Here is a 19,652-nt window from a genome sequence, read left to right as displayed (position 1 = left end):
CACGTCACCCCCCCACGTCACCCCTTGTCACCCGTTGTCACCTCGGGGTGCACCCGGCCCCCCCCCTTCCCTTGGAAGCTTCCAGGGCAGGCACCGGAACAGGGGGAACACGATACGCCCCAAATCGGCCCCCCAAGGGCCAGGTGTGGGTCACACAAGTGTCCCCCAAAGCACACACATGTGGGTCACACAAGTGTCCCCCCCGCCTCCCGAGGGTGCCTGGAATGGGGAGGGACACAAGAGAGATTGGGGGCAGCGGGGTTCAGGGTGCACCCCAAATATGAGCGAGCCCCCTCCCCAGGCATGGGCCACTGCCATGGGGAAACTGAGGCACGGCCAGGGGGGTTGGGGGGTTCCACGGAGGGGGTGGCTCTGGGGAGGGGTCCCGGGGGCTGCCCCAGAGGGGGTCCTGGGAGGGTCTGTGGGGTCTCGGCTGTGCCCCTGGGGCTGGGGGAGAGTGTCCATGTGAGTTTTTCAGGGGTTCCCGAGGGGGAAGGGATGAGTGAGGGGGTTCCGAGGAAGTTTGGGGAGGTTTGGGGTGCGTTGTGCTGTGGGGGCTGCAGCATTGGGGTGTCTGCGGTGTTGGGGTATCAAGCACAGCTGTATCAGGATAACAGAGTGTTGGGGTGCCTGGGCTATAGGGTGCTGAGGTTTTGGGGTGTCGAGGTTGCACATATTTGGGGTTATTGGGGGTAGATCCTGGAGTTTGGCGGTGCCCAGATTTTGGGGTGACACAGTTTCGGGGGTGTTTGGATACCGGGATTTGGGGTACCAGTGTTTCATGTAGGGAGGCTGGGGTACCTGGGGGCCGAGGTTTGGGGTGCTGAGGTTTGGGGGTGCTGAAGTTTAGGCGTGCCAGTGATTCAGCCTGCAAAGCTTGGGGGTGCCAAAGTCTGGGGCAGGGGGTTCCGAGGTGCCAGAGTTTAGGAGTTGTGACACTGGACTTCAGGGAATTTGGGGAGTTTTGGGGTGTTGGGGTGCAGTGTTTGGGAGTCTGTGGATGCCGGCCTTTTGGGGTGTTTTTGTCGGTGTTTGGGCGTGCTGGTGTTTGAGGTTACAGAGGTTTTAGGGGTGTCAGAGCTTTAGGGGAGCTGATGTCTGTGCGGTTTTGGAACTGCCGGGGTTTGGGGGTTCGGGGGTGCCGGGGCTCAGGGGAGCCTTGGTCCGGGAGTGCCACAGTCGGGGGTGCGGGGATCTCGTGTTTCGGGAGGTGCCGGATCCGGGGTTCTGGGGTGCCGCAGTGCGAGGTTTGGGGGGTGCCGAGCCCGGGGGTCCGAGGTTTGGGGAGTGCCGGAGCCCGGCGGTTTTGGGGTGCCGGTGTCCGGGGGTCCGGGGTTTGGGGGTGCCGGAGCCCGGCGGTTTTGGGGTGCCGGTGTCCGGGGGTCCGGGGTTTGGGGGTGCCGGAGCCCGGCGGTTTTGGGGGTGCCGGTGTCCGGGGGTCCGGGGTTTGGGGGGTGCCGGAGCCCGGCGGTTTTGGGGTGCCGGTGTCCGGGGGTCCGGGGTTTGGGGGTGCCGGAGCCCGGCGGTTTTGGGGTGCCGGTGTCCGGGGGTCCGGGGTTTGGGGGTGCCGGAGCCCGGCGGTTTTGGGGTGCCGGTGTCCGGGGGTCCGGGGTTTGGGGGGTGCCGGAGCCCGGCGGTTTTGGGGTGCCGGTGTCCGGGGGTCCGGGGTTTGGGGGTGCCGGAGCCCGGCGGTTTTGGGGTGCGGTGTCCGGGGGTCCGGCTGTGAGGCCCGGGCCGTAAATAGCGAGGGCCGGGCCCCCCACCCCGGCGGCCGGGCGGTCTTTCCGTCCCTCCGGCTCGGTCCCTCCCCGGGACGGGGCGGGCCGGGCCGGGGCAGCGCTTAAAGCCGCCGCCGCCCCCCGGCCCCGCCACTTGCCGCCGTCGCCCCTGGCCCAGGAGCGCTCCTGGGACACACCGCGAACACACCGGACCCCGCCGCTCCGGGAACTACTCGGGAACCGAGCCGGGACCCCTCCGGAACCCCCAGCCCTCCGGGAACCCGCCGGGAACCGACCCCGGCACCGGGAACTTGCACCGGGACAGAGCCAGGACACCGGCCCCGACCCCGGCTATAGGGACCCCTAGCCAGGACACCGGTACCGGGCAGCGAGCCCCTCTCGGGACAGCGGGACTGGGACGGGAGCCCGTCCTCAGGCACCCGTACTGACCCCGGGCACCGGGACCGTCCCCGGGCACCGGCACTGACCGAGGACACCGTGCCCCATTGCGGGAACCGGGACCCCATCCAGGACACAGAGACCCACCCGGACCCCTGCCCCGGAACCGGGACTGACCCGGGACGCCATCGCCCAGCCCCGGGACCCACAGCGGGCACAGCACCCAGCCAGGGCCCGACCCGGGACACCGGCCCGACCCGGGACACCGGCCCCGACCCGGGACAGCGGCCCCAGCGCCAGCCTCGCCACCGGCACCCAGGAGCCCCACCCCGGGCACCCACAGGACCCCCACAGGACCCCGGCCCCGATTCGGGACCCGCCCCACGGTGCCAGGATCCCTCCGGGACACCGGGACTGACCCGCGACCCCCGCCCAGCGCCACAAGTGACCCAGGACTCCCCCCCGTCTACTCGGGACCCCCGTGCCCACCGAGGAGCCCCCAGCCCTGCAGGATGAACTCCACGTACGAGGCGGCGCCGGGCGAGGACCCCGAGGAGCTGCCGGCCACCGAGAAGGACCTCGCGGAGGACGCGCCCTGGAAGAAGATCCAGCAGAACACGTTCACGCGCTGGTGCAACGAGCACCTCAAGTGTGTGCAGAAGCGCATCGTGGACCTGCAGCGCGACCTGAGCGACGGGCTGCGCCTCATCGCGCTGCTCGAGGTGCTCAGCCAGAAGAAGATGGGGCGCAAGCACCACCCGCGCCCCAACTTCCGCCAGATGAAGCTGGAGAACGTCTCGGTGGCCCTCGAGTTCCTGGAGCGGGAGCACATCAAGCTCGTGTCCATTGGTGGGTGTGCAAGGGGAACGGTGTGAGGGTGGAGGGGGAATGGGCACGGTGAGTGTGCAAGGCCGGGCAGGGGTGTTGCCCTGGGCAGAGCGTGGCTGTGGGTGCAGTGAGGATGGGGCACGGTGAGCGTGCAAGGCCAATGGACAAATGAGGATGAGGAATGGGTGTGCAAGGGTGGGAGTGATGGGGGAATGGGAAATGGAGGGTGGGTGTACGAGGGCAGGGGTGGACAAGTGAGGACATGGATGAGTGTGTAAAGGGAGGGATGGATGCATGGATGGATGGATGGATGGGTGTGAATAGGGTGAGAGCGCACCGGTGGGGAATGGAGGAGTGGGAGTGGAGGATGAGTGTGCAAGGGGCACGATGGACAAATGAGGATGGGCCCGCGGGTGAGTGTGCAAAAGCAGGGCGATGGATGAATGGGAACGGAGGGTGTGTGCAAGAGTGAGGCCGAAGGGCAGATGAGAATGGGGATCAGTGTGCAAGGGGAGGGTGACGGGAGCAGGAGCGGGGCGAGTGTGCAAGAGCGGCGGAGGGATGGCAATGGCAATGGGGGTGGGCGTGCAAGGCTGGAGGCACCGGGCGGGTGTGCAGGGGTGCGTGTGGAGGGCGGTGAGGTGTGCGGGCCGGCCCGTGCCGAGCCGGGCTGTGCGGAGCCGGGCTGTGCGGAGCGGGGGGGTCCGGTCCGTGCCGAGCCGGGCTGTGCCGAGCCGAGCAGGGGGGTCCGGCCCGTGCCGAGCTGGGCTGGCCCGTGCCGAGCCGGGCTGTGCCGAGCCGAGCCGGGCCGGGCCGTGCCGCGCGGGGGGGCTGAGCTCACGCTTGGCGCGGGGCCGGGGCGCTGATCTCACGCGCGGGGGGGCCCGGCCCGGCCCGCACCCACCCCTGCCGGGCCCCAGCGCCCACCCCCAGCCGACAGCTGCGCCGTGACCCCCCCGGCACGGGCAGGGCCGGGCCCCCCCGCGCGGCCGCACCGGGGCTGCCGGAGCCCCCCCGCGCCGTCACCGCCCCTCCCACGCGCGTCCTTGTGCCCCCGGGACCCCCAGGTGTGACCCCGAGTTCTGGGCACCCCCAGGTGTGACCCCGAGCTTTGGGCCCCCCCAGGTGTGACCCCGAGTTCTGCTTTCCCCCCCCCCAGGTGTGACCCCGAGCTTTGGGGACCCCCCCAGGTGTGACCCCGAGTTCTGAGCACCCCCCCCAGGTGCTGCTCCCCAGCTCCCGGCGGGGGGGGTTTGTCCGCCCCCTCCCACACCCCCATTTCCTCCCTGGAACGCGATCTCTCGTGGGGGAAGCGGCGGGGGAGGGTCCGCCCCGCGGGGCGGTGGGGGAGGGCCGGGATGCCTCGGGCCCCCTCCCCCCGGCCCTCCCGTGCCTCAGTTTCCCCTCGGTGGCGCTCCAGGAATCCCCGGGGCGGGCGGGGTGCGGCGCTCCCGTGCGCTCGTTGGGGGCTGCGCCCCCTCCCCAGGGCGATGCGGGGGCTCGGGGGGCTCGGGGGGCGCTGTCCTGGGCTCCTCCCTCGCTTCTGGCACGTCCCCAGGCAGGCCTTGGGATGCGGGGTCCCGTGGGGTGTCGGGGCGCCCCGGGACGGGTCTGGGGTGCGCCCCCTGTGCCGCGGGATGTCGGGGTGTCAGGGGTGCCCGTGCTGGTGCTGTGGGGTTTGGGGGTGATCCCTGAGGCTGATCCCGCGACTCTCCGGTTCCGGGGTCCCCCCGCGGGTCCCACAGGATGTCGGGGTGCCCGGGGGAGTCCCGAGCGATCTCGGGGTTCAGCCGCCCCGTTTCTCCCCCGCAGACAGCAAAGCCATCGTGGACGGGAACCTGAAGCTGATCCTGGGGCTGATCTGGACCCTCATCCTGCACTACTCCATCTCGATGCCCATGTGGGAGGAGGAGGAGGACGACGAAGGGCGCCACCAGACCCCCAAGCAGCGGCTGCTGGGCTGGATCCAGCACAAGGTGCCGCAGCTGCCCATCACCAACTTCAACCGCGACTGGCGCGACGGGAAAGCGCTGGGAGCGCTGGTGGACAACTGCGCCCCGGGTGAGGAGGGGATGGGGGGCAAATGGGGGGAAAATGGGGGGACAAATGGGGGGAAAATGGAGGCAAATGAGGGGCAACTGCGCCCCGGGTGAGGAGGGGATGGGGGGCAAATGGGGGATAAATGGGGGGAAAATGGGGGGACAAATGGGGGGAAAATGGAGGCAAATGAGGGGCAACTGCGCCCCGGGTGAGGAGGGGATGGGGGGAAAATGGGGGATAAATGGGGGGAAAATGGGGGGAAAATGGAGGCAAATGAGGGGCAACTGCGCCCCGGGTGAGGAGGGGATGGGGGGAAAATGGGGGATAAATGGGGGGAAAATGGGGGGAAAATGGAGGCAAATGAGGGGCAACTGCGCCCCGGGTGAGGAGGGGATGGGGGGAAAATGGGGGCAAATGGGGGATAAATGGGGGGCAAATGAGGGACAACTGCGCCCCGAGTGAGGAGGGGATAGAGCAAATGGGGGATAAATGGGGGACAAATGGGGGAAAACTCTGCCCCGGTGAGGAGTGGGGGCAAATGGGGAACAAATGAGGAGACAAATGGGGGACAAATGGGGGGGACAACTGCACCCCGGGTGAGGAGCAGCAGCGGGGATGGGGGGACAAATGGGGTGGAGAAATGGGGGGAAACTGAGCCCCGGGTGAGGGGGGAATAGGGGATGGGGGGCAAGGGGTGGGACAGGGGGCTGCTGACAGGGGTATGGAGGGTACGGGGTGCAGGCTGGCTTGGGGGGCACTGATGGAGATACTGGGGGCAGCAGGTGCAGAAGGGGGGATCAGGACAGGGGGCAGGACGGGGGGCAGGATGGGGTCAGGACAGGGTGCGCCCCTGACCCTCCTGCCCCCCTGCAGGTCTGTGCCCAGACTGGGAGAAGTGGGACCCCAACAAGCCGGTGCAGAACGCTCGGGAGGCCATGCAGCAGGCAGACGACTGGCTGGGAGTGCCCCAGGTACGGCATGGGGGCGTGGGGGGCACTGCGGGGGTCTCCCAGGGGCGTGGGGGGGCACTGGCACTCATCCAGGTATCCTGGGGGTGTCCTTGGGGATCCACAGGGGTCCCGGGGCATCGGGGTGCCCCGTGGCACCTGTGAGTGGGGGCGTTCCCCAGCACGGCAGGGAGGGTCTCAGGAGGGTGTTGGTGTTGGGGTCTCAGAGGGTCAGGCAGGTGTCGGGGTCTCTCCTGGCAGTGGGGTGCGTGGCGGGGGCTCCCCAGCAGGGTCCCCAGGGTGGGGGTGCCAGGAGGGTCTGACAGTGCTGGGTTCCCCCAGGTGATCGCCCCCGAGGAGATCGTGGACCCCAACGTGGACGAGCACTCGGTGATGACGTACCTGTCGCAGTTCCCCAAGGCCAAGCTGCGGCCGGGGGCCCCCGTGCGGCCCCGGCTCCCCGAGCCCGGCCGAGCGCGCGCCTACGGGCCCGGTACGGGGCTGGGGGCACCTGGGGGGGCTGGGGGGGCTGGGGGCACCAGGGGCTGGGGACCTGGCACAGGTGGGACATGGCACACAGAAGGGGCACGGAGCCCATGCAGGGGGAGCTCAGGGGCACAGGGGGCACATGGGGAGGGTACCGGGACTGGCACAGGGGGCACACGGGGAGGGTACTGGGTGGGGGGCTGTGCAGCCCAGCACAAGAGAGTACCTGGGCCATGACAGTGAACCATGGACACCCCCAAGCCCAGGGACTCCTCTCCAGTCCTGGGGTGTCACTGTGCCCAGGGACACCTGAGGGAAGCCCCAGGGTCTCCACTCCCCACCCAGGGCTCCCCAAGAGTCCCCCTATGAGCAGGGACCCTCAAAGTCCTGCCAGGCTCACCTGCCCATACTCAGGAGACCACCATGGACCCCCTGCTGCCACCAAGGACAACCTGGGGGCCCAAAGTCCTGGGGGGTTTTGGGGTCTGGGGTCCCCCCCTGACTCCCCCCACCCGCAGGCATCGAGCCCCAGGGGAACGTGGTGCTGCGCCCTGCCCAGTTCACCGTGGAGACCCTGGAGGCGGGCGTGGGCGAGGTCCTGGTCTACGTTGAGGACCCCGAGGGACACACTGAGGAGGTACAGGGGCCTGGCCCCCCTCTGGGGGCTCCCCCAGCCTCCTTCTCTGGGAGAGCCCCCCGTGACACCCCCCAGTGCCCCAGCTCTGTGTCACCCCCCTTCCCCCCATTTTGGGGTCTCTCCCACCGCAGGCCAAGGTGGTCCCCAACAATGACAAGAAGCGAACGTACAGCGTCACCTACGTCCCCAAGGTTGGGGGGCTGCACAAGGTGAGCCCCTGGGTGTCCCCTGACCCTCTGGGTGTCCCCTGACCCCCTGGGTGTCCCCTGACGCCCTTGGTGTCACCCTGCAGGTGACAGTGCTGTTCGCGGGGCAGAACATTGACGGGAGCCCCTTTGGGGTGAACGTGGGCATGGCCCTGGGCGACGCCAGCAAGGTCACGGCGCGGGGCCCCGGCCTGGAGCCCGTGGGCAACGTGGCCAACAAGGCCACCTATTTCGACATCTACACTGCAGGTGGGGCACTGGGGCTCTGGGGACGTGTCCCTGGCATGGCCAGGAGAATGGGGACGTGCCTTCATGGTGGCACGGCCATGGTGTGACCCAGAGACTTTGAGGACGTGTCCTTGTGGTGCTGTGGCTGTGACATGGCACGCTGGCACTGTCCATGTCCTCATGGTGACACGGGGTGCCTGGTGGCTCTGGGCGTGTGTCCCTGGAGTGGTAGGGCCGTGGCATGATCTCATGGTGGCTTGGGGACACCTCCTTCTCATTCCAGCATGGCCAGGTGGCTCTGGGGAAGTGTCCTCAAGGTGGCCTCGATGTAGCATGACCTGGTGGCTCTGGGGCCACACCTTCATGGTGACATGGCCATGCGGTGGTCTAATGGTGGGTGGCAGGGCCATGGCATGGCAAGTGGCACCAAGACTGTGTCCTCCTTGTGCCGTGGCCATGGGTGGTCTGGTGGCCGTGGGGCCATGTCAGGGTGACAGGGCCATGGGACGGCTGGTGACTCTGGGGACACATCCCCACGGTGGCCTGGCCATGGCACTGAGCGCGTGTCCTGGCGACGGCAGGGGCTGGCTCGGGCGATGTGGGGGTGGTGATCACGGACCCCCAGGGCCGACGGGACACCGTGGAGGTGATGCTGGAGGACAAGGGGGACAACGTGTTCCGCTGCACCTACCGGCCCGTCCTCGAAGGGCCACACACCATCTGTGTCACCTACGCCGGCGCCCAGGTCCCCAGGAGCCCCTTCACTGTCAACGTGGCTGAAGGTGAGGCTCCCTCCTGGGTCCCCACGTGGCTCCAGAAACATCTGTGGCCACTGTAGCTATGACAATGATAACTATCAACGGCTCCACTTCACCCAGCTGTGACCACGGTGGCCCCAGGGCACTCGGTGGTGACCGTAGTGGCCCCAGGGCACGCAGTGGTGACCGTGGTGGTCCATGACACCAATAAGTGACCACGGGTGCACCATGGTCCCCTCACACTCCCCAGGGTGTCCCTCTGGCACCCCTGTCCCCAGGGGTTGGTTCCTTGTGTCCCTGAGGACACCGTGGCACTCCCCTGTCCCCATGTGCCGCTCCCCACCCTGGGACACCCCCGTCCCTGTCCCTGGGGGCTCCCCAGGGTCCCCCTGGCTCCTGGAGGTGCTAACGGCAGTTTGCAGCCTGCACCCCCTCGGTGGTCCGGGCCACGGGCAGGGGGCTGCAGCCACGGGGGGTCCGAGTGCAGGACGTGGCTGACTTCAAGGTGCTGACACGGGGCGCGGGCAGCGGGGACCTGCGGGTGACACTGCGGGGACCAGGTACGTGCCACGTGTGGGAGCATGAGGCTGGCATGCTGGGGGCACTGTGTGTGTGGGCACTGGGGACCTGCGGGTGACACTGCGGGGACCAGGTACACCGTGGGGGTGGCCATGGGGAGGGGGGTGCGTGGGTGGGGGTCCCGTGAGGTGGTCCATGGAGGCTGGATGGTTGGAGGCCATCCTGGGGTTGACCATGGGTTGGGGTGCCCTGGGGCGGGTGCATGGGCAGGGGTCCCGTGAGGCTGCCATGGAGGTGGGATGGTTGGGGTGCCGTGGGAGGTGCATGCCTGGGGTGCCCTGGGGCGGGTGCCCATCTGACCCGTCCCACAGGGGGCACGGAGGAGCCGGTGACGGTGCGGGACGTCGGTGACGGCGTCTACGAGTGCGAGTACGTGCCGCGGGTGCCCGGCACGTACCAGGTGTCCATCACCTGGGGCGGCTACGCCATCCCCCGCAGGTCAGTGCCTGGCTCGGGGGCAGGGAGGGGGTGGGCTTGTGCGGAATGGGGGGCGGGGGCATGGACAAACCCGCCCCTCACTGCCCCGCCACCCTCCCAGCCCATCTGAGATGCGGGTGTGCCCCTGGGGTGGGGGTCTGGGGAATGTAGGCTGGGTGGGGGGTACAAGCCCTCCCTCATCTGCCCACGCCAATTTGCGGTGCAGGTGTCCCCGCAGGGGTGGGACGTATCTGGGGGGACTGGGGGGTGCAGGTGTAGTGTGATCCCCTCTCTCCCATGGCCCCCAGCCCGACGTGCAGGTGTGTGAGGGGATGTACAGGTGTGTCACAGCCCCCTCACACCTGCCTGTCCCTGTGCCCCCAGCCCATTTGAGGTGCAGGTGTCCCCCCAGCCGGGCACGCAGAAGGTCCGGGCCTGGGGGCCGGGGCTCGAGGGCGGCGTCGTGGGGCGCCCTGCAGACTTCGTGGTCGAGGCCGTCGGCACTGAAGTGGGGACCCTCGGTGAGCAGGGGGGTGTACAGGTGGGGGGCACTGCGGTGGGGACCCTCGGTGAGCAGGGGGGTGTACAGGTGGGGGGCACTGCGGTGGGGACCCTCGGTGAGCAAGTGTACAGGTGGGGGGCACTGCGGTGGGGACCCTGGGCGAGCCCTGAAGGGGGGGACATGGGGACAGGGTTGGAGCACCGTGGTGGGGACATGGGGACAGGGCTGGAGGTTCTGTGGTGGGAACAGGGTGGGGGCTATGTGGTGGGGTGACACCCTGTTGGGGACAGAATGGGGGGCACCATGGGCAGCGTGGCACTGTGGGGGTGTCACTATGGTGGGGTCCAGGGCATGGAGTGTGTGAAAACCCATTGGGGACACGGGGACAGGCTGGAGGATGGGCACCATAGTGGGGGCCCCCAGTGCTGTGGGGACACAGGCGTGCAGAGGTGGTGACATGGGGCAGGTTGGGGGTGGCCCCAGAGGTGTCAGGGGGACACGGGTGGTGCCACACTGGGGGGACATGGTCACAGAGAGGGGACAATGGTCTGGGGGTCCCCACTGCGGGGGGACATAAAGACATGTTAGGTGTCACCCTGCTGGGGGCATGGGCACAGGGGGTGAGGATGAGCTCTGGGGTGGTGGCACAGGCGCAGGGGGTGAGGACGAGCTCCAGGGGTGGTGGCACAGGCGCAGGTGACAGTGTCTGCGGTGTCCCCAGGGTTCTCCATCGAGGGCCCGTCCCAGGCGCGCATCGAGTGCGATGACAAGGGCGATGGCTCGTGCGACGTGCGCTACTGGCCCACAGAGCCAGGGCTGTACGCCGTGCACGTGGTGTGCGACGACGAGGACATCCGGGACAGCCCCTTCATGGCTGACATCCGTCCCGCTCCCCCTGACTCCTGGCCCGACAAGGTGCTGCGACCCACGGCAACCCACGGATCCTAGGGTGCCCTTGTGCTCCACAGTGCCCTGCTGTGCCCCACTGCGCCCCACTGCGCCTCACCTGTGGGTGCTGGGGGTGCCAGCACCCCACTGCATCCTTCCAACCCCCTCTCCATAGGTGAAGGCCTTCGGGCCGGGGCTGGAGCCCACTGGCTGCATCGTGGATCGCCCGGCCGAGTTCACCATCGACGCCCGTGGTGCTGGCAAGGGGCCCCTCAAGCTCTATGCACAGGTGGGAGCTCCAGGGGCTGCTGGGTGGCATTGGGTGGTGTTGGGTGGCATTGGGTGGTGTTGAACACCTTTGGGTACTGTTGAACAACGCTGGGTTCCATTTAGTGTTGTTGGGCACCTAGAGCACTATTGGGTGCTCTTGGGCACCCTTGGGTGTCATTGGCCAATGCTGAGAGCCATTGGGCACCCTTGGGAGCCATTGGCCAGTGCTTAGTGGCATTGGGCACCCTTGGGAGCAATTGGCCAACGCTGAGTGCTGTTGGGCACCATTGGGTGCCATTGGCCAACACTGAGTGCCATTGGGCACCCTTGGGAGCCATTGGGCAGTGCTTAGTGCCATTGGGCACCCTTGGGTGCCCTTGGCCAATGCTGAGTGCCATTGGGCACCCTTGGGTGCCACACTGAGTGCCGTTGGGCACCCTTGGGTGCCATTGGCCAACGTTGAGTGCCGTTGGGCACCATTGGGTGCCATTGGGTGCCACACTGAGTGCCATTGGGCTCCCTCACCTCCCCCATGCTGCTCACAGGACGCCGAAGGCTTCCCCATTGACATCAAGGTGAAGGACAACGGTGACGGCACCTTCCACTGTGTCTACGTGCCCACCAAGGCCATGAAGCACACAGTCATCGTCGCCTGGGGGGGCGTCAACACCCCCAACAGCCCCTTCCGTGTGGGTGTCATGGGGGCCTGTGGGTGCAGGGATGGCCGTGGGGGTCCCTTGAGGTGTCGAGAGGGGGTGTCAGTCATGGAGGGTGTTACGGTGTCAGCTGTGGGGCATGGGAGTCCCGTGGGGCTGGGGGCCTGGGTGGGACTGGAGGCCCATGCGGTGGTGATGTGGAGGGAAATGGGGGTCCCATGGGGTGCTGGGCGTGGGGATGGAGGTCCCAGACCTATAGAGTGCTGGGGTCGGGCTGGGGGTCCCATGGAGTGCTGGGGAAGGGAGTCTGGAGGGGTTGGATGGAGGCAGGGTGCCATGGTGGGGTTGGAGGTCCCAGTCCCATGGGGTGTCAGGGGAAGAGGGGTCTGTGCCCCCCCCCATGAGACACTGTGGGCCCGCAGGTGAGCGTGGGTGAGGGCAGCCACCCCAGCAGGGTGAAGGTGCACGGGCCGGGTGTGGAGAAGACGGGGCTGAAGGCCAACGAACCCACCTACTTCACCGTGGACTGCAGTGAGGCTGGACAGGGTGGGTGCAACGGGGGGGGCACCCTGGGAACTCCTCTGGGCATGAGCCTTGTGTCCCTGGCCCAGCACCCCTGGCCCAGCACCCCTGGCCCAGCACCATTTCTGCCAGTCCTGCTCCATCATTCCTGGATCAAGGGTCCTTCATTCTGGGCCCATCAGTTCTGGTCCTGGTCCTACATCCGTGGTCCTGGTCCTACATCCGTGATCCTGGTCCATTGTCCCTGCTCCTGGTCCAGGATTCCTGGGCCTGCATCCTTGACCCTGCACCTGCATCCCTGGTCCGTTATCTCTGATCCTGGTCCGTCAGTCCTGGCCCTGTCCATCACCTCCAGCCCTGATCCTGCCCCCTGCCCCATCTGCCCGGTCCCACTCCTTGGTGTCCCCCTGGGAGCGGGGGCCACTGACCCGGGCACCCCACAGGTGACGTCAGCATTGGCATCAAGTGTGCCCCAGGCGTGGTGGGGCCGCTGGAGGCCGACATCGACTTTGACATCATCAAGAACGACAACGACACCTTCACAGTCAAGTACACGGCGCCGGGCGCGGGGCTCTACACCATCATGGTGCTCTTTGCCAACCAGGTCAGGGCCTGGCACTGCCCCACGGCCCCTGGGTCCGTCCCGCACTCTGTGGGTGCCCCCAGGCACCAGGGCTGTGATGCCCGCACTCTGTGGTGCCCCCGTGTCACTGTGCCCTGGTCTTGGTCCCCAGGAGATTCCCTCCAGCCCTTTCCGCATCAAGGTGGATCCATCCCACGATGCCAGCAAGGTCAAAGCTGAGGGACCCGGGCTCAGCCGGACAGGTGAGGGTGGGGGACATGGGGTGAGGGCGATGGGTGCTGTGGGGCAGGGACTGTGAGTGCTGTGGGTCCCATGGGGCTGAGACGGGGGGCAGGGGTGGAGGTGGGGACCCCCACCCACCTTTGGGTGCTGTGGGGCAGGGACTGTGGGTCCCGTGGGTCCCGCAGTGACCTGACCCAATGCTGCGCTGCAGGGGTGGAGGTGGGGACCCCCACCCATTTCCGCGTGCAGACGCGGGGTGCGGGCAAGGCCCCCCTGGACGTGCGGTTCGTGGGCTCGGGGCCGGGCCCGGCGGTTGCTGACTTCGAGGTCATCGACAACCACGACTATTCCTACACGGTCAAGTACACCCCGCTGCAGCAGGTGCGTGCTGGGGGCGCTGGGACATCCCACGGAGGCACCCCAAACCACAGGGTCACCCCTGGGGGAGTGTATGGCCAACACACAGGGGCTCCCTGGGGCAATGCCCAACCACAGGGGTACCCAAAAGGGGCCCCCTCACCCACACCCCATCCCCTGGGCTCCCCCAAAGACACCCCCCCATAGAGCCCAGTGCGTAGGGGCACCCCATGAGCCCCCCCCTCCCCACAGGCACCCCCAGCTCCTGGGAAACCCACCCCTATGAACCCCTCCATTGCCATGGACACCCCCCTCTGTGGCACCTCCTGGGGCAGCTGCAGCGCCACATGTGTGCCTGTCAACCCATGGCACCCCCAGGTCCATGGATTCCCCATCCCTGGAATTTGCCCTCCCCAGCAGCCGTGGGTGACCCTCAGCCCCGCTCAGCCTCATGGCTGTGTGTCCCCTGGCACCCCCTTGGAACCCCCCAGCACTGGGTGCCTGCCCTCTGCCCCATGGCTGGGCGCTGTGTGGGGGTCCCCTGGCACACCCTGAAGCAGAGTTGTTCCTGCAGGGCCCCCTGTCCGTGGTGGTCACCTATGGGGGGGACCCCATCCCCAAGAGCCCCTTCCCCGTCACTGTGGCTCCCCCCCTGCAGCTGGGCAAGGTCAAGGTGCAGGGCCTCAACAGCAGTGAGTGCAGCGCTGGGGAATGGTGGGGGGACCCCAGGGAGGGGACCATGAATGTGCTGGGGGAGGTGGGGGCGGGCCCTGGAAGGGACCCCTGAGCACTGGGGGCACCCTGGGGGAAGAAGAGACCTTGGGGGGACACCTGGGGGCAGGATCAGCCTGGGGGCACTCTGAGTGTGGGGTCAGCATGGGGTGAGGGCACATGGGGCACAGACACTGCATATGGGGGTACCTGGGTGGGGGACACACCCTGGTTATGGGGTGTAGCTTGAGGGCCCCAAGGGTGGGTTGGGGGGCACCCTAGCAGGAGAGGTTTGGGACAGCCTGTGCATGGGAGCAACCAGGATATGGGGGACAGATATGGGTGGGGGCATGGGGGGGACACACCCTGTGGGGAAGCAATTCCCTGGATATGGGGGACACCCTTGGGTGGAGGGGACACACCCTGGGACAGACACGCACTCCCTGCCCTGGATCTGGGGGACACATCTGGGCATGGGGTTCTCCGTAGGTCTGGGGGCACCCCAGGGTGTGGGTGCCGCTCTGACCCCCCACTCTTCCGCAGAGGCAGAGGTGGGGCAGGTGCAGGAGTTCCAGGTGGAGGCGCAGGGCGCAGGAGGCCAGGGCCAGCTGGAGGTGAAGGTGACGGGCCCCTCGCGGCGCCCCGTGCCCTGCACAGTGGGGCCTGCCCCCCCCGGGGGCCCCCACCCCGTCACCTTCACGCCCTCCGAGGAGGGGCCCCACCGCGTCGAGGTCACCTACGACGGGCACCCGGTGCCAGGCAGCCCCTTCCCTGTGGAGGCTCTGCTGCCCCCTGACCCCTCCAAGGTGAGCCTGGCACACACGTGTGCCACAGGGGTGTGTGTCACAGGTGTGTGTGTGTCACAGGGGTGTGTGTGTCCCAGCCCCTCTGTGTCCCAGCCCCTGTTTGTCCCTCTGCCCTCCTGACCCCCGTGTGCTGCTCACAAGCCCCAAATGTGCCTATACCCCCTTAACCCCTGCATGTCCCTCTTGACCCCACATGTTCCTGTGCGAGCAGGTGGTGGCCTCGGGGCTGGGGCTGCAGGGCAGTCACACGGGGGTCCACTGACCCCTACCTGTCCCTGTGTCCCCCTGACCCCTACGTGTCCCTCTGTCCCCTTGACCTCCTCCTGTCCCTGAGTGCCCCTTGCCCTTCCCCGTCCCTGTGTCCCCCTGACCCCATGTGTCCCTGTGTCCCCCTTGATCTCCCCCTGTCCCTGTGTTCCCCTGACCCCTATGTGTCCCTGTGTCCCCCTTGCCCTCCCCCTGCCCCTGTGTCCCCCTGACCCCGTGTGTCCCTGTGCCCACAGGTGGTGGCCTCGGGGCCGGGGCTGAAGGGCGGCCGTGTTGGGGTGCCAGCGCCGTTCTCCATTGCCACGCAGGGCGCGGGCAGTGGGGGGCTGGGGCTGACAGTGGAGGGGCCCTGCGAGGCCAAGATCGAGTGCCAGGACAACGGGGACGGCTCGTGCGCCGTGTCCTACCTGCCCACGGCGCCCGGGGAGTACCACATCAACATCCTGTTCGCCGGGCGCCACATCCCGGGCAGCCCCTTCACGGCCGCGGTCACGGCGCCCTTCGACCCGGCCAAGGTGACGGCCTCGGGGCCGGGGCTGGAGCGCGGCCGCGCCGGCGAGGCTGCCGTGTTTTCCGTGGACTGCTCCCAGGCCGGCGAGGCCGAGCTCACCATCGAGATCCGCTCCGAGGCCGGCGTCAAGGCCGAGGTGCTGGTGCAGAACAACCGCGACGGCACCTATGCCATCACCTACACCCCGGCCTGCGCCGGCGCCTACACCATCACCATCAACTACGGCGGCCTCCCGGTGCCCAACTGCCCCGTGCGCGTCACCGTGGACCCCGCCGTGGACACCAGCAGCATCAAGGTCTACGGCAAAGGCGTGGAGCCACGAGGTGAGCCAGGGGCCGCGCACCGTGACGCCTCCTTCCCTTGGGCGGGGGTCTCCTCTCGTCCCTGTGGGCATCTCCTCCTCCTGGGTACCCCTGTGGACACCACCACAGGCATCTCCCCTCTATGAGCATCCCCATGGGCACCCCATCCCCGTGGGTGTTCCCTCTCTGTGGACATCCCCGCTCACAGGCATTCCAGCCCCATGGGCACCCCATGGACAGCTCTTCTCACGTGGGTTTCTGGGCACCCTCTAGACATCCCTCCATGGGCACCTGCCCCTTGCATGGACAACCCCGTCACTGTGGACACTCCCATGGACACCAACATCTCCTCCCCATGGGCATCCGCTCTAATGGGGGCTCTCCTGGGCACCCCACAGGCGTCTCTCCTCCCCCTGTCCCCCTTGCCACCACCACGACTCAGGGTCCCTGTGGTTTTCCCCTCATTCCTGGGGGGAAGTTCTGGGGATGCAGGAGGTGTGGAGTGGGACCCCAAAGGGTGTGCCAGTTGCCCCCTGAGGCCCCTGTGTGCTGAGGGGGCTCTCAGAGGCTGCTGTAAGGGACCCTCAGGTGAGCTCTGGGCCCCCTGACCCCCTGTGCCCCTCAGGAGTGCTGCGGGAGGTGGGCACTGAGTTCACGGTGGATGCACGGGCTCTGGCCCCCACCGGGGGACCCCACGTCCGGGCGCGGGTGCTGAACCCCTCAGGGACCCCCATCGACACCTTCGTCACCGACCTCGGCGATGGCACCTACCGTGTGGAGTACACACCCTTCGAGGAGGGTGAGGGACCCCCACAGCCCCCCCTGGGACCCCCAACACCCCCAGAGACCCCCAGACCCTACTGGAGAGCACAGACATCCCCAGGGGACCCCTGGGAACCTCAGGGACCATGAGCTCCCCCAGGGTCTCTGCTCCTACACCCGACTCCAGCTTCCCCCCAGGACCCCAAGTCCTGGCCAGGCATCCTCCATTCCTCATGAGACACCTTCAGAGAGGGAGGGACCTTCCCATACCATGTCCAAGTGGGGACCCCCTTCCATTCCTGCTGGATCCCCACAACCAGGAACCCCCAAGACCCCTGAGACACCGCCAAATCCCAACCGGGGACTCCCAGCCTCCCCAGAAGACCTCATCCAGGGATCCCCAAAACCCCCAAGGCCTTTCAAACCCCACTGAGGGACCCCCGCAGCTCCTGACCCCCTGAGAATCCCCACTGCAGAGGCCCCTCGTGCCCCTCCATGGCAGTGTGTGATGTGTCCCTGTCGCAGGGCTGCACCTGGTGGAGGTGACATACGACGACGTGGCGGTCCCCAAGAGCCCGTTCCGTGTGGGGGTGGCCGAGGGCTGCGACCCCACCCGCGTTCGGGCACATGGCCCCGGCCTGGAGGGCGGCGTGGTGGGCACGGCCAACCACTTCACCGTGGAGACCAGGTGGGCACCGACCCCAGCCTCAACCCAGCCCTGCTCCCAAAGGCCCAACCCCTGCCCTACAAATGCCCTGCCCGAGCCATGTTCCACCCCATGGACCCCTCATGCTGTCCCTCTTGGGGGGTTTGGGGTGGGCAGGGCTCCCTGCTTCACTGTGGAGACCAGGTGGGCACCAGCCCTGAGTCCCTCGGTTCCCACACCCATGGACTCCTCCCCCAGAGATGTCACCTCCATGCCAGGCCACCATCTCCATTGCCTGTCATGGAAGTGCCACCACTATCCTCTTGCACCTGTGCCCTTTATGTGCATGTCCCACCTCTATCCCACACCCCCAGCCTGCCACCTCCATCCCATGCCACCACTCTGGCATCTTCATGTTCTGCCACGGAGGTCTCACACCACCTCTTGCATCCTCTACCACCTGTGTCCTTTTCCATGGATGTGCCACCTCCATCCCATGTCACCAAACAGGCATCTCCCCCCCTGCTATGAAAGTGCCACCTCCATCCCATGTCACCAGGATATCATCTCTGTCCCCTTGCCATGGAGGTGCCACCTCTGCCAGGGAGGTGGCACGTCCCTCCCCCTGCCATGGAGGTCGCACCTCCATCTCCCCACCATGGCAGTTGCTCCCCCTGGCGTGCCCGTGTCACCTCTCTGAGCGGTGGCATGTCCCCAGGGGCGCGGGCACCGGGGGGCTGGGCCTGGCCATCGAGGGTCCCTCAGAGGCGAAGATGTCCTGCAAGGACAACAAGGACGGGAGCTGCGCCGTGGAGTACATCCCCTTCACGCCTGGTGACTACGACGTCAACATCACCTTCGGCGGCCACCCCATCCCAGGTGGGCACACGCGGGGACGGGGCTGCGGGACACGTCCTCACTGTCATCTCTCAGGCACAGGGCTTCACCGTGGTCACCCACCCACGGTGGCCCCGCAGCCAAGCTGTCCCCTGCCTGTGCTGTCCCCACGGCTTTGGTACCCCCGAGGCCACACTGACCAATGGCCGTGTTGTCCTCATGGCTCCCATTGACCCCATGGCCACACTGACCTTATGACACACTGACCCCACAAAGTGTCCATGACATGATGGACGCGCCAACTGTACGGCCACGCTGTCCCTGTGCCCCTGTTGAGCTCGTGGCCATGTTGACCTTGTCCCCACACTGACCCCATCCCCACACTGACCCCACACTCCCATTGGCATTGCCACTCTGCCCCCATCCCCAGCTGCCCCATGGCGCCTCCCTCATGCCCTGACCCCTCTCTGCACACAGGGAGCCCGTTCCGGGTGCGAGTGCGGGATGCTGTGGACGCCTCCAAGGTGACGTGCTCGGGGCCGGGGCTGGGCCCCAGTGTCCGTGCCCGGCTGCCCCAGAGCTTCACCGTGGACGTCAGTGCCGCGGGACGTGCCGCCCTCGAGGTGACGCTGCTGGGGCCCACTGGTACGTGGGGACATGGGGGGCAGGGGGCCTGTGTCTCGTGGGGTGTCCTGGCCTTGGGGGTGTCCTGACCTTGGGGGTGTTCTGCGTCTTGTCCTGCTCCATAGGATGTCCTGGCCCTTGGATCCCATGGTCTATGGAGAGTCCTGCCCCTGGGGTGCCCTGACTCCTGGGTTGTCTGGCACCATGGATGCCCTGTTCCAAAGGGTGCCCAGCCTCACGGTGTCCCCTGTTATATAGGGTGTCCTACCTGTGGACGTCCTGCTCCATAGAGTGTCCTACCCCATAGGACATCCAGCCCCATGGATGTCCTTCTTCATAGGGCATCCAACTCCATGGGGTGTCCTCCTCATGGATGCTCAGATCCACCCAGGGAGGTTGTGCCCTACATGCTGCTCTATGTCCTCCTGTCCCACACGTCTCCCTGCCTCACGTGTCCCCACCCCACACGTCCCACTGTCCCACAGGGCTGCCGGAGCCAGTGGAGATCCGAGACAACGGCGATGGCACCCACAAGGTCACCTACACGCCGGCCACCGATGGGCCCTACACCGTGTCCATCAAGTACGGGGGGCAGGAGGTGCCGCGCAGGTGAGAGACCCTGCCTCGGGTGGGCACAAGGGACAGGATCCCCACACAGCCTGGAGATCCCGGCGCCCCCCTGACTCCCTGCCTCCCCCAGCCCCTTCAAGGTGACGGTGCTGCCCACCCACGATGCCAGCAAGGTGCGGGCGAGCGGCCCCGGGCTGAGCGCGGGGGGCATCCCTGCCAGCCTGCCCGTGGAATTCACCATTGACGCCCGCGACGCTGGCGAGGGGCTGCTCACCGTCCAGATCCTGGTCAGTGTGTGAGGGGGAGATGTGGGGGACTGTGAGGGTTGTGGGGGGCATGCTGGGGATGGGCTGCTCACCGTGCAGATCCTGGT

The 19,652-nt window shown here is 67.5% G+C and overlaps 1 protein-coding gene across 1 annotated transcript in view; it reads left to right on the top strand.

Annotated features, from left to right (window-relative positions):
* Positions 1 to 1,890: 1,890 nt before the first annotated feature.
* The window catches only part of FLNC (filamin C), a 29,475-nt gene continuing 11,713 nt past the window's right edge, over positions 1,891 to 19,652 (top strand). Inside the window, 27 exon segments of the mRNA XM_059472402.1 lie at positions 1,891 to 2,966; positions 4,758 to 5,006; positions 5,859 to 5,956; positions 6,275 to 6,425; positions 6,937 to 7,055; positions 7,187 to 7,264; positions 7,348 to 7,510; positions 8,071 to 8,271; positions 8,670 to 8,807; positions 9,138 to 9,264; positions 9,628 to 9,764; positions 10,467 to 10,660; positions 10,809 to 10,922; positions 11,449 to 11,592; positions 11,982 to 12,105; positions 12,525 to 12,685; positions 12,816 to 12,906; positions 13,098 to 13,267; positions 13,818 to 13,935; positions 14,498 to 14,760; positions 15,264 to 15,861; positions 16,466 to 16,639; positions 17,128 to 17,290; positions 17,967 to 18,127; positions 18,563 to 18,730; positions 19,195 to 19,318; positions 19,410 to 19,566. Coding sequence (XP_059328385.1) covers positions 2,630 to 2,966; positions 4,758 to 5,006; positions 5,859 to 5,956; positions 6,275 to 6,425; positions 6,937 to 7,055; positions 7,187 to 7,264; positions 7,348 to 7,510; positions 8,071 to 8,271; positions 8,670 to 8,807; positions 9,138 to 9,264; positions 9,628 to 9,764; positions 10,467 to 10,660; positions 10,809 to 10,922; positions 11,449 to 11,592; positions 11,982 to 12,105; positions 12,525 to 12,685; positions 12,816 to 12,906; positions 13,098 to 13,267; positions 13,818 to 13,935; positions 14,498 to 14,760; positions 15,264 to 15,861; positions 16,466 to 16,639; positions 17,128 to 17,290; positions 17,967 to 18,127; positions 18,563 to 18,730; positions 19,195 to 19,318; positions 19,410 to 19,566 — 4,722 coding nt within the window. The 5' untranslated portion in view covers positions 1,891 to 2,629.

This window comes from Ammospiza nelsoni, chromosome 5 (assembly GCF_027579445.1).
Source record: "Ammospiza nelsoni isolate bAmmNel1 chromosome 5, bAmmNel1.pri, whole genome shotgun sequence".
NCBI classification, from domain to species: domain Eukaryota; kingdom Metazoa; phylum Chordata; class Aves; order Passeriformes; family Passerellidae; genus Ammospiza; species Ammospiza nelsoni.
This window is presented reverse-complemented; position numbering and strand designations above follow the sequence as displayed.